This window comes from Ovis aries, chromosome 12, assembly GCF_016772045.2.
Source record: "Ovis aries strain OAR_USU_Benz2616 breed Rambouillet chromosome 12, ARS-UI_Ramb_v3.0, whole genome shotgun sequence".
In the NCBI taxonomy this organism is placed as follows: domain Eukaryota; kingdom Metazoa; phylum Chordata; class Mammalia; order Artiodactyla; family Bovidae; genus Ovis; species Ovis aries.
In genome coordinates this window covers 75,823,064-75,833,350 of record NC_056065.1, presented here as the reverse complement: position 1 = coordinate 75,833,350, position 10,287 = coordinate 75,823,064, and the positions used below count along the sequence as shown (strand labels likewise).

Here is a 10,287-nt window from a genome sequence, read left to right as displayed (position 1 = left end):
CCTGCTCTAGGTGAGAAATTTTTCAGCGAAATAAAGAAAGAGAGCAAAGTTCTTGTCCCACGTCCTCAGAGACCATGTGACTTGTCAGGGAAGGATAAATGGTACGGAAAAAACAAAGTGGAAGCTGGGAAGATGAGGGGAAGATAGCAAAGAGACGGAAATGGGCTGAAACAGTAGGATGAGAGGTCAGTCAAGGTGGGATGCTGTCCCACTGGGTGGCGAGGGTTGTTGAGAAAGCAGTGACAGTTATTTCAGAGGCGGTAAAGTCTGAGGATGGGCCGCCGTGTTTGGCAATATAGTCACTGGTGACCCTGATATGAGCTCATCCATGGGGTGGGGCAGGGAAAAGCCAGATCAGTTTGATTTCAAAGGAATGGGAAGAGAGGAAGGAGAGGAAGAGAAATATTAAGCCCCTTTATGGGTGTGTTGCTGAAAGGTGTACTAAGGAATGGGATGGTAATTAGAGGGGATGGGGCCACAGCGGGTAATTCTATATGATAGAAAAACAGCAACATGTTTGGCGCTGTTAGAGAGGATCTGGTACAGGGGGAAAGTTGATGGTGCTCAAGGGGGAGGGCAGTGATGGCCTTGAACAGCTGGGGAGCATGGCTTGCTGCCAAACATATATAAGAAGTCATGTTATTAATTTCTTGAGCATATATCCAAATATATAAGCATATATTTAAAATTTGTATTTATAAGCTACTTTATTTTTTTTTACGGTATACAAAAGATTTATTTATTTAATTGGAGGGTAATCGCTTTACAATGTTGCATTGGTTTCTGCCACACATCAACATGACTCGGTTACAGGTATGACTCCTCCCTCTTGAACCTCCCTCCTGCCCCCGCAACCCCGTCCCACCCTCTAGGTTGAGCTCCAGGTTGAGCGCCTTGCATCATACAGGAAGTTTCTGCTGGATGTCTGTTTTGCATATGGTAATGTATATGTTCCAATGCTACCCTCTAAATTCGCCCCGCCCTCTCCTTCCCCTGCCGTGTCCATAAGTCTGTTCTCTATGTCTGAGCCTCTATTCCTGCCCTGCAAATAGGTTCCTCAGTACCATTTTTCTAGATTCCTTATATATGCATTAATATATCATACTTGTCTCTTCTTGCCTTACTTCAGTGTGTAAGGCTTTAGGTCCATCCACTTCACTAGAAGTGACTCAAATTCATTCCTTTTTATGGCTGAGTAATATTCCGCTATATATGTATCACAGCTTCTTTATCCACTCGTCTGTCAGTGGAGATATAGGTTGCTTCCATGTCCTGGCTATCGTAGCTAGTGCTGCAGTGAACAGTGGGGTGCATGCGTCTTTTTCAGTTATGGTGTCCTCAGGGCATATGCCCAGTAGTGGGATTATGGTAGTTTTATTCCTAGTTTGTAAAGAAATCTCCATACTGTTCTCCATAGAGTCTGTATCAATTTACATTTCCACCAACAGGGCAAGAGAGTTCCCTTTTCTCCACATCCTCTCTAGCATATATACATTTCACAACATGTAAAATTCTAATTAAATCTTCAGAGGAAAAAAATATATAAATGTAAGACTATTTTCTCTCCATACCCCATAGACTTATACACATGCTCCTTTTAAAAATGTTCTTAAATTTTTATTTCATGTATTTATATACCTTACTTGTAGATTTCTATTCCATTTTGTTCCACACAGTCATTTTAAAACTATTTAACCTAATTTCGTTCTCACTGACATTTCCCCCATACATTCTCAAGTTTATTTTAAAATGTATCTTTCTATATTATACACACAAACATACCACCTACGCTCCTTGAAGTGTGTGTACGGTACTTGAAGGTTCTTACCTTCAGACAAGGTCACGCCTGACACTGATTTATCAAAAAGCAGCTGAAAGGAAAGAGCTTGGCCTTTTAGGTCAGAGAATCCCAGTGTTCCTTTTATCTTGCTCTTCTGTCTCAGGAAGTGTTTTGACCTTAAGCAGCACCTTATAAAGAGCAAGGACTTTAAATGTAACGCTAGAGGTGAGTTAGTTCAAAGGTTCTTCAAATGCTCCTGGAGGTTACCTTTGTTACATGTAATGTCACATAAGCAAAAAATACTCAGAAAGAGGAACAGCCACACTTCAATTTTTATTAGTGGACGTTGGATTGCTTTTTAACCACAGGTTATTCCCATGACTTTCTCAAATCCATGACTAAAGGACAAACCATGTGCATCTTTGCTTTGGTACAAACTAAAACCTTTCACTGCCTGATAGGAAGAGTGAGGAAGGTACCTAGTTTTTCTGTAGTTTCTATATGAAACGATGCAGTTTCCAGTGAATGGGCAAACTAAAAACACGTCCCCAAGTTGCAAAGAGTAAAGATTGTAGACATCAGGCACTGGAGCTTTTCCCAGAAGACACATCCTTTGGCAGGCATTTTTGCTAAATTATGAGGCTGAAACTATTGGCACAAGAAACATCATTCTGTGACTGGCTAATATAATACAACAAAACAATGATTTCAACTTGAACCACTATGAACATCTGTATGGTGGTCAAGGGAGTTCTTCCTTCAGTTTCAACGTGGTCCTGGTCGTGAACTGATGTTTCCAGGTGCATCAGACCTCTCGGGGGCAAGCGTCTCGTTCACAGTGCACGGGTCTCTTCCTCCAGGGGCAGGGTGGCCCTAGATCAGCCTCTCTGCTGCAGGGGCATCCATCACGCTCCACATCTCCACACGAGAGCCGTCCTTTTCCTGACGGCTCGGGCTGTAGGAGCCCTGGGTTGCCCTTTTGTTGGAGGCGAGAACAGAAGCCACCACTGCCAGAAAGAGGATCAGCAACAAGGCTAACGTCACTGAACCAATGGCGGCGAACACGTCCGACAGCAAGTCATCTGCCAACTGTGAGGATGGAGATAATTGTGATGTGAGTTACAGAGCAAAGGAGAATGGCCAGGACAAGCAAATACTCTGGAATGAAAGTCAAGCAGAGCACAGGTGCCACCCTGTGCCTGAAAAAGACTAGATACGGAGGGACATTCAGGGGTTCTTATTCCCAGATCACGAGAATGGGACCCTGTCTCTAGTGTTAAGGTCTGGAGTCAGGATGTAAGGCACATCTACTGTGTTTACCTTGTGTCTTGGTCTCAGTGACTGAGAGCATTCATCTCAAGGCCACAGGATGAACCCACACGTAGCCATGCATGCGTGCTCAGTCAGTCCTGTCTGACTCTTTGCTACCTCATGGACTGTAGCCCGCCAGACTCCTCTGTCCATGGGATTTCCCAGGCAAGGAGACTGGAGTGGGTTGCCATTTCCTCCTCCAGATCTTTGCGAATCAGGGATCAAACCTGTGTCTCCTGGGTCTCCTGCATTGCAGGCGGATTCTTTGCCACTACACCACGTGGGAAGCCCAAACCCACATGTATATTTGTAAAATAGTTTTCCAAGTATAGGATCCAACTGTTTACAGTCTTTTGACTCCTGTCCAAAAAGTTCTGATTTTGCACTGAAAGAATGGTTGTTTTACAGCCTTTCTTGGGAAATGAAGAAAATTAAATCAGTTGGGCCTCCTGGGAAAGATCCGAGACAAAGGATGGGCTGCAAGGCTCTGGTTTCCACGCTCACCACTTTGATTTGGATTCGATGCGACAACTGAACGGTTGTGGACAGTCGTGCTCCGTGTGGAGCCAGACCTCGACAAACAGGAAACTGCAGGAAGAGCCCCTCTTGGAGGAGCTGGGTCCGGGACACTCAAGGGTGGGCCTTGGACAGACGGGTCTCTCTGATGTTGACTGCATTGTGTTTGCCAAGCACTTTTTGTCAATGGATAAAAGACACTGATTGGGTTGCACAGAAATATTAAAGATAAGACATACTTGCTATTTAAATTTTTAACAGGCTTGCAAAGAAATATTTCTGTCAGGGTAAACAAAGCAGAAGTAGACCGCCTTCTCATCTGGCTTTCCCTAGGACCCATCCCCTGTCACCTAACCAAGTTACTACTATAAATGTAATCTCTGTTACTGTAATATCCTAGGGAATTTTTAACACTTTGGCTTTCCTTTGTGCGTGTGTGTGTGTGTGTGTGTGTGTGTGTGTGTGTGTGTTTGTTGTTGTTCTTCACTGTGCTTTGGTTTAAATCATTATATGGTCAATATATTCCCATGATACTGTGTCTCTTCATAATACTATCTTGTATTCACTATGTCTTGTATTCACTTGTTCAAATGTGGTTCATTAGTTTCTTCAATCAACAATATTTATTGACTGTCTGCTATAAACATTGAACTGAGCTAGGAAATAAAAATCAAAGGTAAGCCAAGGTTTGATATCTGGAGCTGAGATTGTGGGCAAATGGAGGACACACACATGCACACACATAGATAATCATCATATATCTTAAACACGTGTTATGGAAACATCATAAATGATCTACACGGGCTGTAGGTAGAGTGATAGCGGAGGATGCATGTGATTACCTTTGGAAGGATAAATGAGCATCAAATATTTCAAGCAGGAAATTCTACTTGGATGAAACAACTTGAAATAAAAAGGGCAAGAGTATACAAAAGTCCTTAAGAGTTTGGAGAAACAGGAAGAAATCTGACATGACCAAAGGTATTGTCCATGAATGTGTACATTTGAGTGGTAAAGGATTTAAAGAGTTGGTGAGAGATGGGACTCTAAAGTAGATGAATCTTAACCAGAAATCTGAAAGCCACACTAAAATTCAGTCTTGGTCCTGAGGCCATTGGGAGCCTGGGAAGGTGTTTGAGTAAGAGCATAGTATGATCAGATCTGTGTTTTATTAACTTGGCTAGGGTAACAGGGTGGAGGGTGATGGGCATGAAGGTGGGGCTGGAGATCGAGGAAATAGGAGTTTATTGTATTTGTCAAGATGAGATGATTTGGGTCTAAGTTTACCAGTGGAGTGAGACTCTCTCCAGGCAAGAATACTGGAGTGGGTTGCCATTCCCTTCTCCAGGGGATCTTCCCAACCCAGGGATCGAACCCAGGTTTCCTGCATTTCAGGCAAATTCTTTACCCTCTGAGCCACCAGGAAATCCCACATTCACTGGGAGAAGATACACAGGAACAGAAACAGGAAGACTGGTTCAGGTTGGGAAAGGCGAGTGTCAATTTCCTGGACAGTGTTCAGGTGCACGGTGCTATTAGACAGAAAGAAATAACTGCTCCCTCCTCTCCACGTTATTGTCTACAATTCTGGGTCTCAGCAGCTTTCCCAGTTACTGGAGAAAAGCAAGTAAAGTTTCACCGAAATCAGTTCCTCTTGAGAAAAATCATTCACCTCAACTGCAGGGCCCGTCCTCTGGCCAGGGGCTGTGGCAGTGACATCCTTTATCAGGGACGACGACCGTGGACTTGAAGAGAACTGTAGACATGGCCTTGAAAGCTCAAGAGTCTGGGACTCACAAGGGCAGATGGAGCCTCCGGTGTCCTCTGGGGACCTCTCCATCACGCGACACTCGTTCCTAGCTGCTGAATTCTCCTAATCTAGCCGGTAAGTGGCATGGTCTCTGGGAGTAAATGGCTGCTCTGCTGGTGAGGGGGTTGGGAGCGGCCACACCTACACGGAGAAGGGAGAAATCACTGGGTTTGCCTCTGTTTTCTCAACTTTTCTGGCTTCGTCCCATTTGGCCTGAGAAGGACGGCATGCGGGAAGCTGATGCCTCCCTGCAGCCAGAGAGAGGGGACATGGCAGGTGTAGGCACTGAGCTCTCGCTGGAACCCCACTTCTGAAAGAACCAGAGGACTGGTCCGCTCCACTCATCTCGGGACCTGCGGGGAACCAAGGCTCTTCTCTGTAGAGACTCTGGGCTCTCAGCAACACGGACAGTGCAAGGGCCAGCTCTGGGCTGGGAGCAGCCCCTGGCCCAGCCCACCAGCAATGTGCAGAGTGGGAAGGCTCAGCCTGTCCTCACAGGGCCCTGCGCTTGATCCAGCTCCCTGTGCCCCGCCAGTATGATCAGCACGTCCTTCCCCACTGGAGACTCAGGTTTATCACTTGCAATGCTGGATCCAAGTGTTGACACCTAGGGACCAGGGTCAGGAGTCCCTGAAGAGGTGCTCAGCACATGAGGACGTGAACCGCAGTGAAAGTGCGGTGCGCCCCCTCCCTGACTTTACTTCACTCTGAAAGATGAACGGGAACTCCCTTGATGCCTTGGGGTGCGACCCGGGAGCCGACCTACAAACCTAAGATTGCAATTCCGAGCTCCAGATAAAGCGCTGGCTGAAATGGCTGGCCTAACCAAATCAGATAAGACTAAACTCCCCTCCACTAAACTCTGGAGGGGAGCTGAGGGCATCGGGGTTTGAAACCACCTCTGGGAGGCCCTTTGCTTTTGAATTCCCATGGTGGAAAGGCCTTATTAGCTCTGCTATTCTTCAGCTGGGCTTAAAATACACAGCCCCGGAATGGATCCTTTGATAACGGAAACTGCTGGGACACAGGAACTTACAAGGCCGCCAAGTGCGGACCGTCCTGGAAAACAGCAGGAGTGCCAGGTCAGGCCTGTTTCGGTGGGTTGTGCTTCTAATGCTGCGCTTTTGAATAACCTTTCTCAGAAAAGACAGATTCCAAGCTAACTAAAACTTTCATGTAAAATTACTTTTCACATGGCTTACGCTGCAACCTGTACTGTTATGCTAACATCCTGTTTATGAAATGTACATCCTCTTTATGAAATGTATGAAACGTACATCTTCATATGAAATGTACATTTTATATGTGATCAAATTAAACGGTGACGAGCTGAACTTCCTATCTGCAGAATAAAATAAATCAGTGTTTCATTTTTCCCCCTGTAGAAGACTCGTTCTGAATCTCTGACTGGTTGTGGCTGAACGAGACCCAAGGAAGGGTGCACGCTGGCATTCTGAGAGAAACGGCCAAAACTTCCTTTGAACCGTCTCACCTGGGGCTAGGCTGAAACACACTGGAAACATCAGAAGCTTTTTCCCTGAAATTCCAAAAGAGGAATTCTAACTGTGACTCTTCTGAGGGGAGGCTGCAAACAGAATGTGCTCGCTAAACAACCAGAAGTGGGTTTGAATCCAGTTTTGCCATTGTATCCTCTGTGCGTCTCTGCTGTCTGCCCACCTGTGAAGCAGGTGTCACCTGCCCAGCTGTGTGTCTGAGACTCGATCCGTAGCATAGAAAACATCCAGGTGTGCAGAGCTTCTCCGAGGGCAGGCCCAGAAGGGAGCTCAGTCCTGTGGTCACCCGTTTCTCACTCCCCAGACGGAACCTTCCTGGTTGATTTCCCAGGTCCTGCCTGGGTGTTGAATCACCCATCAGATGCCTCCACTCTGGTGCCGTGTCAGGACGCAGTGCCCAGCCTAGGAGCCAGGGGTGGGGCGGGCACTGCCCTGGAGCTGGCCGGGGCCCAAGCCGTCGGCCAGCAGGGCCCACCGCCCCCTGGCTAGCTGACTGCTGGACAGTTCATCTGACTCTGAAAACACAGGATGAACTGGCTTGTCTGGAAAGGAAAAGAAACAAGACCGCTTCTGTCCTCAGCCCCAGAATCCGCCTGTCATAATATTTAGGGCCAATACGGAAAAATATGAAAACAATAAACACAGCAGAAAGAGACGCTGTGGAAAAAAAAGGGGTTATTTTCAGAAACTTGACCTTCTATTTCCAAGTGAAAGGTGGTGAAGATGTTAGAGCTTTGACTTGAAGTGAGGAAATCTAGGACTAAGGTTGGGGCTACCCACCTAGGTGCATGTTTTTCTCAAGTATGTTTGTGGTTGAAAAAAGGAGAAATGATGGGACTTAGAAATTGGCTCCTGAAAAACACTAGGGTAGAGTGAATTCCCCAAATCCTTCTAAGAATTCAGTCAATATGTCAGCTGTGTGGAAATACGTGGAAAATGATGAGTAAAAATGTTCAGATGCTTGTGGGCTACATTCCAGCTTCCTTGTGCGAGTTTCTGAAGTGTGTGTGTGTGTGTGTGTGTGTGTGTGTGTGTGTAGTATTACACAAGTACATAATGATATATCAGGTGCTGTTATAACCATTATTAACTAATGTGAAAAACACTTTAAGGATGCTATGTTTTTGACAAAGCCGGTTATAATATTTACCTTCCATCTATGTATCTAAAGTGAAACAAGGACATCTCCTTAATTCTCACAGTTCAAATTAAAAAAAAAAAAAACAAAAACGAAGAGAGAGTGCAGTCCTTGTGAATTACTATTGTGACCAGTAGGTCTTCTATTTGGTGGATTGTAAAACCCTCCCACACAGACCTGGGTCCTTGAACTCTCTCTTATCAGTGAATTGCTAGAAACAGCCGTTTCCATAGTAATATTGAATATGTGCCAGAATTCTGTTTTTAAAATGAATATTGCTGCAGCGGCCAATTTTCAACCGCAAATACACTGTCCACTTTACAGTTATAAGGGCGGGGGGAACAGGCGACCGAGAGGCCGAAAGAGGGGCCTGGGCAGTGTCCAGGCCCAGGGAGTGGACCACCTAGCAGGGCTCCCGTCACCTTGCAAAAGGCTCAGGACTGGGGAGGGTGGCGGCCACACGGCGGGGGGACCCCCTCCAGGCAGCCCCCAGCCACCGGCTCCAGGGGACTCTCAGGGACACCTGAGCTGAAGCCCAGGGGCATCTTCTCCTTGGCGCCCCCATCTTCATCTGCTGCTTCTCCCAGAAAACACACAGGCTCTCAGAGGAATCAATAGAGTCTTCCAAACCAATTCTCACCGAGTAATTACAGTCCCTCTCACCTCCACGGGGTGGGGCAGGGCAGCCTCTCGACAGCCTGGGATGGGCACACGGAGCTACATGAGGGGGTTCAGGGCACCACCGCCCTGGGAGAGCTGCCCTGGGGAACTTCAGACGTGATTTCCACATCAGGCCCTGTCGAAGGCACTGGAACAGCTCCTGTGGAAGCTTGGTGTGGGCCCATGCCTGGCAGTGCTTTCCAGATGGCGTCAGTAGTAAAGAGCATGCCTGCCGATGCAGGAGACGGGAGAGACGCAGGCTCAGTCCCTGAGTCAGGAAGATCCCCTGGAGGAGGGCACGGCAACCCACTCCAGCATGCTTGTCTGGAATATCCCGTGGGCAGAGGAGCCTGGCGGGCTGCCGTCCACAGGGTCGCACAGAGTCAGCTGCGATGGAGCGTCTAAGCACAGCACGCCTTAAGCTGAGAGTGGAGGGGTGCTGAGACAGTGGTCCTAAAGGGACACGGTTATTCCTGCCTTCAGCAAATGGTCCTTGAGCACATCCTCTGAGTGAGCCCAGCAGCACCTGGGGTTTGGTGGGAGCCTCCAGGCCCCGCCCCATCCCTCCAGGGGTGGGTCTGGAATCCTCCTGATGTCCCACAGGCTCATTCTGATGAGGACGCCAGATTTCCAGCAGGACTGGTGCAGCTAGGAGGCTGGAGACCTTTGCTTTCATAGTTATCTCTCCTTGACCAGGTGGTCTCAGTGATAGAATTGTTTTCCTTGGAACGCAAGGCCTTGTGAGTAAAACTTCTCTTTCTCTCTTTGCCTCATACAAGAACCGAATCCCAGTGGCCCCAACTCGGGTTTCATGATGTTGCCGCAAACTTGCTGCGTGCAGATAATCGCGGCCCTTTCTCTGGTCGGGGAAAAGGGTCACCAGATGCTGTAGGCAAGGAAACGTCTAGCTGGTAGGTGGGGATCGTCGCTTCCTGTCGCCTTCGCTGGTCGCCCTCATTGACTGCTGCCAGCTTCACTCTCCCTGGCACGTCGTGCCCCGGACACCTACACAGGTCAGCGGTGTCCACCCTCCAAGTGTGGAAGCTCCATCAAGGGGCAGCCCCATCCTTCTGCCTCTCCGGCACCTGAACTGACCTGGGTCCCCCCAGGGACTCCATGGCGAGCACCACTGGGCAGAAGGGCTTGCCCAGTACACAGAGCTTCCCTCCCGGGATTCCTGCAGGAGGACATCCTCAGCCTGCATCCCATGGAGGACGAGGCAGCCACTCTCTGATTCTGCTGAAGGGTGGGTGCACCTCGGAGGGGCTGCGGGCAGACCCGAGGGGGCAGATTGGGAACCACGTGGTCAAGGGGTGAAGGGGCCGTGAAGACACTTGCTGACTCTTCCTTTCTGCGGAATCAACCACAAACAACTTATCTGCTTCCAGCTTCTCCTGTCCCTGGAGCCCAGACGGGAATGTCATTAGGCAGAGCAACTAAGTGCAGGCACCACAACTACTGAGCTGTGCTCTGGAGTCCGTGTTCCATGAGGAGAGCAGCCACCGCAATGAGACGCCCTCACACCGCGAGGAAAAGTAGCCTCCGCTCCTTGCGGCTG

At 48.1% G+C, this 10,287-nt stretch overlaps 1 protein-coding gene and 1 long non-coding RNA gene across 2 annotated transcripts in view; one reads left to right on the top strand and one right to left on the bottom strand.

Annotated features, from left to right (window-relative positions):
* Positions 1–2,094: 2,094 nt before the first annotated feature.
* The window catches only part of CRB1 (crumbs cell polarity complex component 1), a 220,518-nt gene continuing 212,325 nt past the window's right edge, over positions 2,095–10,287 (bottom strand). Inside the window, exon 12 of the mRNA XM_042229290.2 lies at positions 2,095–2,869. Within this exon, the coding sequence (XP_042085224.1) occupies positions 2,654–2,869 (216 nt within the window). The 3' untranslated portion in view covers positions 2,095–2,653. The remainder of the gene's footprint in view (positions 2,870–10,287) is intronic.
* Positions 4,889–7,902, top strand: LOC121816063 (uncharacterized). The gene is made up of 2 exons (XR_006055528.1): positions 4,889–5,492; positions 6,803–7,902. It is a non-coding gene; the product is annotated as an uncharacterized LOC121816063 (long non-coding RNA).